At 48.0% G+C, this 1131-nt stretch overlaps 1 protein-coding gene across 1 annotated transcript; it reads right to left on the reverse strand.

Moving 5' to 3' along the window:
* Window positions 1–116: 116 nt before the first annotated feature.
* Window positions 117–969, reverse strand: Pmar_PMAR016392 (conserved hypothetical protein; the record flags this gene model as incomplete). The annotated part of the gene is made up of 5 exons (XM_002787914.1): window positions 117–260; window positions 312–391; window positions 437–527; window positions 575–822; window positions 870–969. Coding segments are annotated over 5 exons (663 nt in total), but the record flags the coding sequence as incomplete, so codon positions are not given.
* Window positions 970–1131: the final 162 nt, after the last annotated feature.

Raw genomic sequence — 1131 nt, forward strand, 5'->3', positions numbered from 1 at the left:
GACTGCCAAGTTCTAGACAGGCTTGTGCTCCGTGGTAGATGTCGTCTGAAGAGATGAGTCACTGTTGACGGCCAGCCTTCTGAGAATCCACGAGATCTTGCTGTTCATCGTCCTACCTGGGTGCCGCGTGCCACCTTCACGACTAGGTTAGGTTGTGATCTCGACTGGTCGGGATCTAGCTGAATCGGCCTGAGTGATGATGATGCAGAGCGCACGATCTGCGCTGTAGTGTTGCTCTGTTCCCGGACCATACGAAGCACCTAAGACCACGATCGATGCAACTATCCAATGATTAGTTGCATGGCACTTACCTTCCTCAAACTAGATCCTGTACCTTCAACATTCAATGCAACATGATTGGCTATGTTACCGAGAATATCCTTATCTCGCTCTAGGTAGAGCGTACTTCAATATTCAACACTATCCTATCTACTACCCGTGAAAAAGTCCAAGTCGCCCCGCTGTGATTTCTTATTGATAACTTCAATTACGCCAATAACCCTCCTCCGTGTATCGAATATCGGGATCTTGAAAGTCCGTATGGACAGTGATGAACAATAGACAGTAATCTTACACACATGACAGATCGGACCGGCTTGCCAGTGCCTCTGTAGTTCTCATGACGTTGAGGATCGTACAAATCACCGGCTTCTCTCACATCATCAGCAATGAATGGCTTCCCTGTTCGAGCAACATAACCCATGATGCCCGTGTCAATAGGCGTCGTCTCGCTGATATCAATCCCTTCACAGTACTTAGTGTAAAGTACTGGTGGCTCATCAGGGGAGGAGGAGTCGTCCATGAGCATCAACATGGCCGCCTCTAAGAAGACAGAGCTAATCATGATGAAGCCAGCATTCGCCGCTCACCAGCTTTCATGATCCTCTTCACTTCTTGCATCACATCAGCGAAGAGCCTTTCCTCCCTTTGTTGTTGCGAAAGGAGAACTCGAGAAGACTTGACAAGCATGTTGGAGGAACAGGCATGCAAAACCTAAGGCTTAAATGATATTGCCTCTGGGTGTCTATACTCCTACAGCTCTGAAGCCTTGAGGAGCATCCTCGCCGCGTAAATAAGTAGCATATGCGAGACATTGCAGCTAGCAGATCTTCATCCTTCTCACTGAATGTT

The sequence above is a fragment of the Perkinsus marinus genome (assembly GCF_000006405.1).
Source record: "Perkinsus marinus ATCC 50983 genomic scaffold scf_1104296929190, whole genome shotgun sequence".
NCBI classification, from domain to species: Eukaryota; Perkinsozoa; order Perkinsida; family Perkinsidae; genus Perkinsus; species Perkinsus marinus.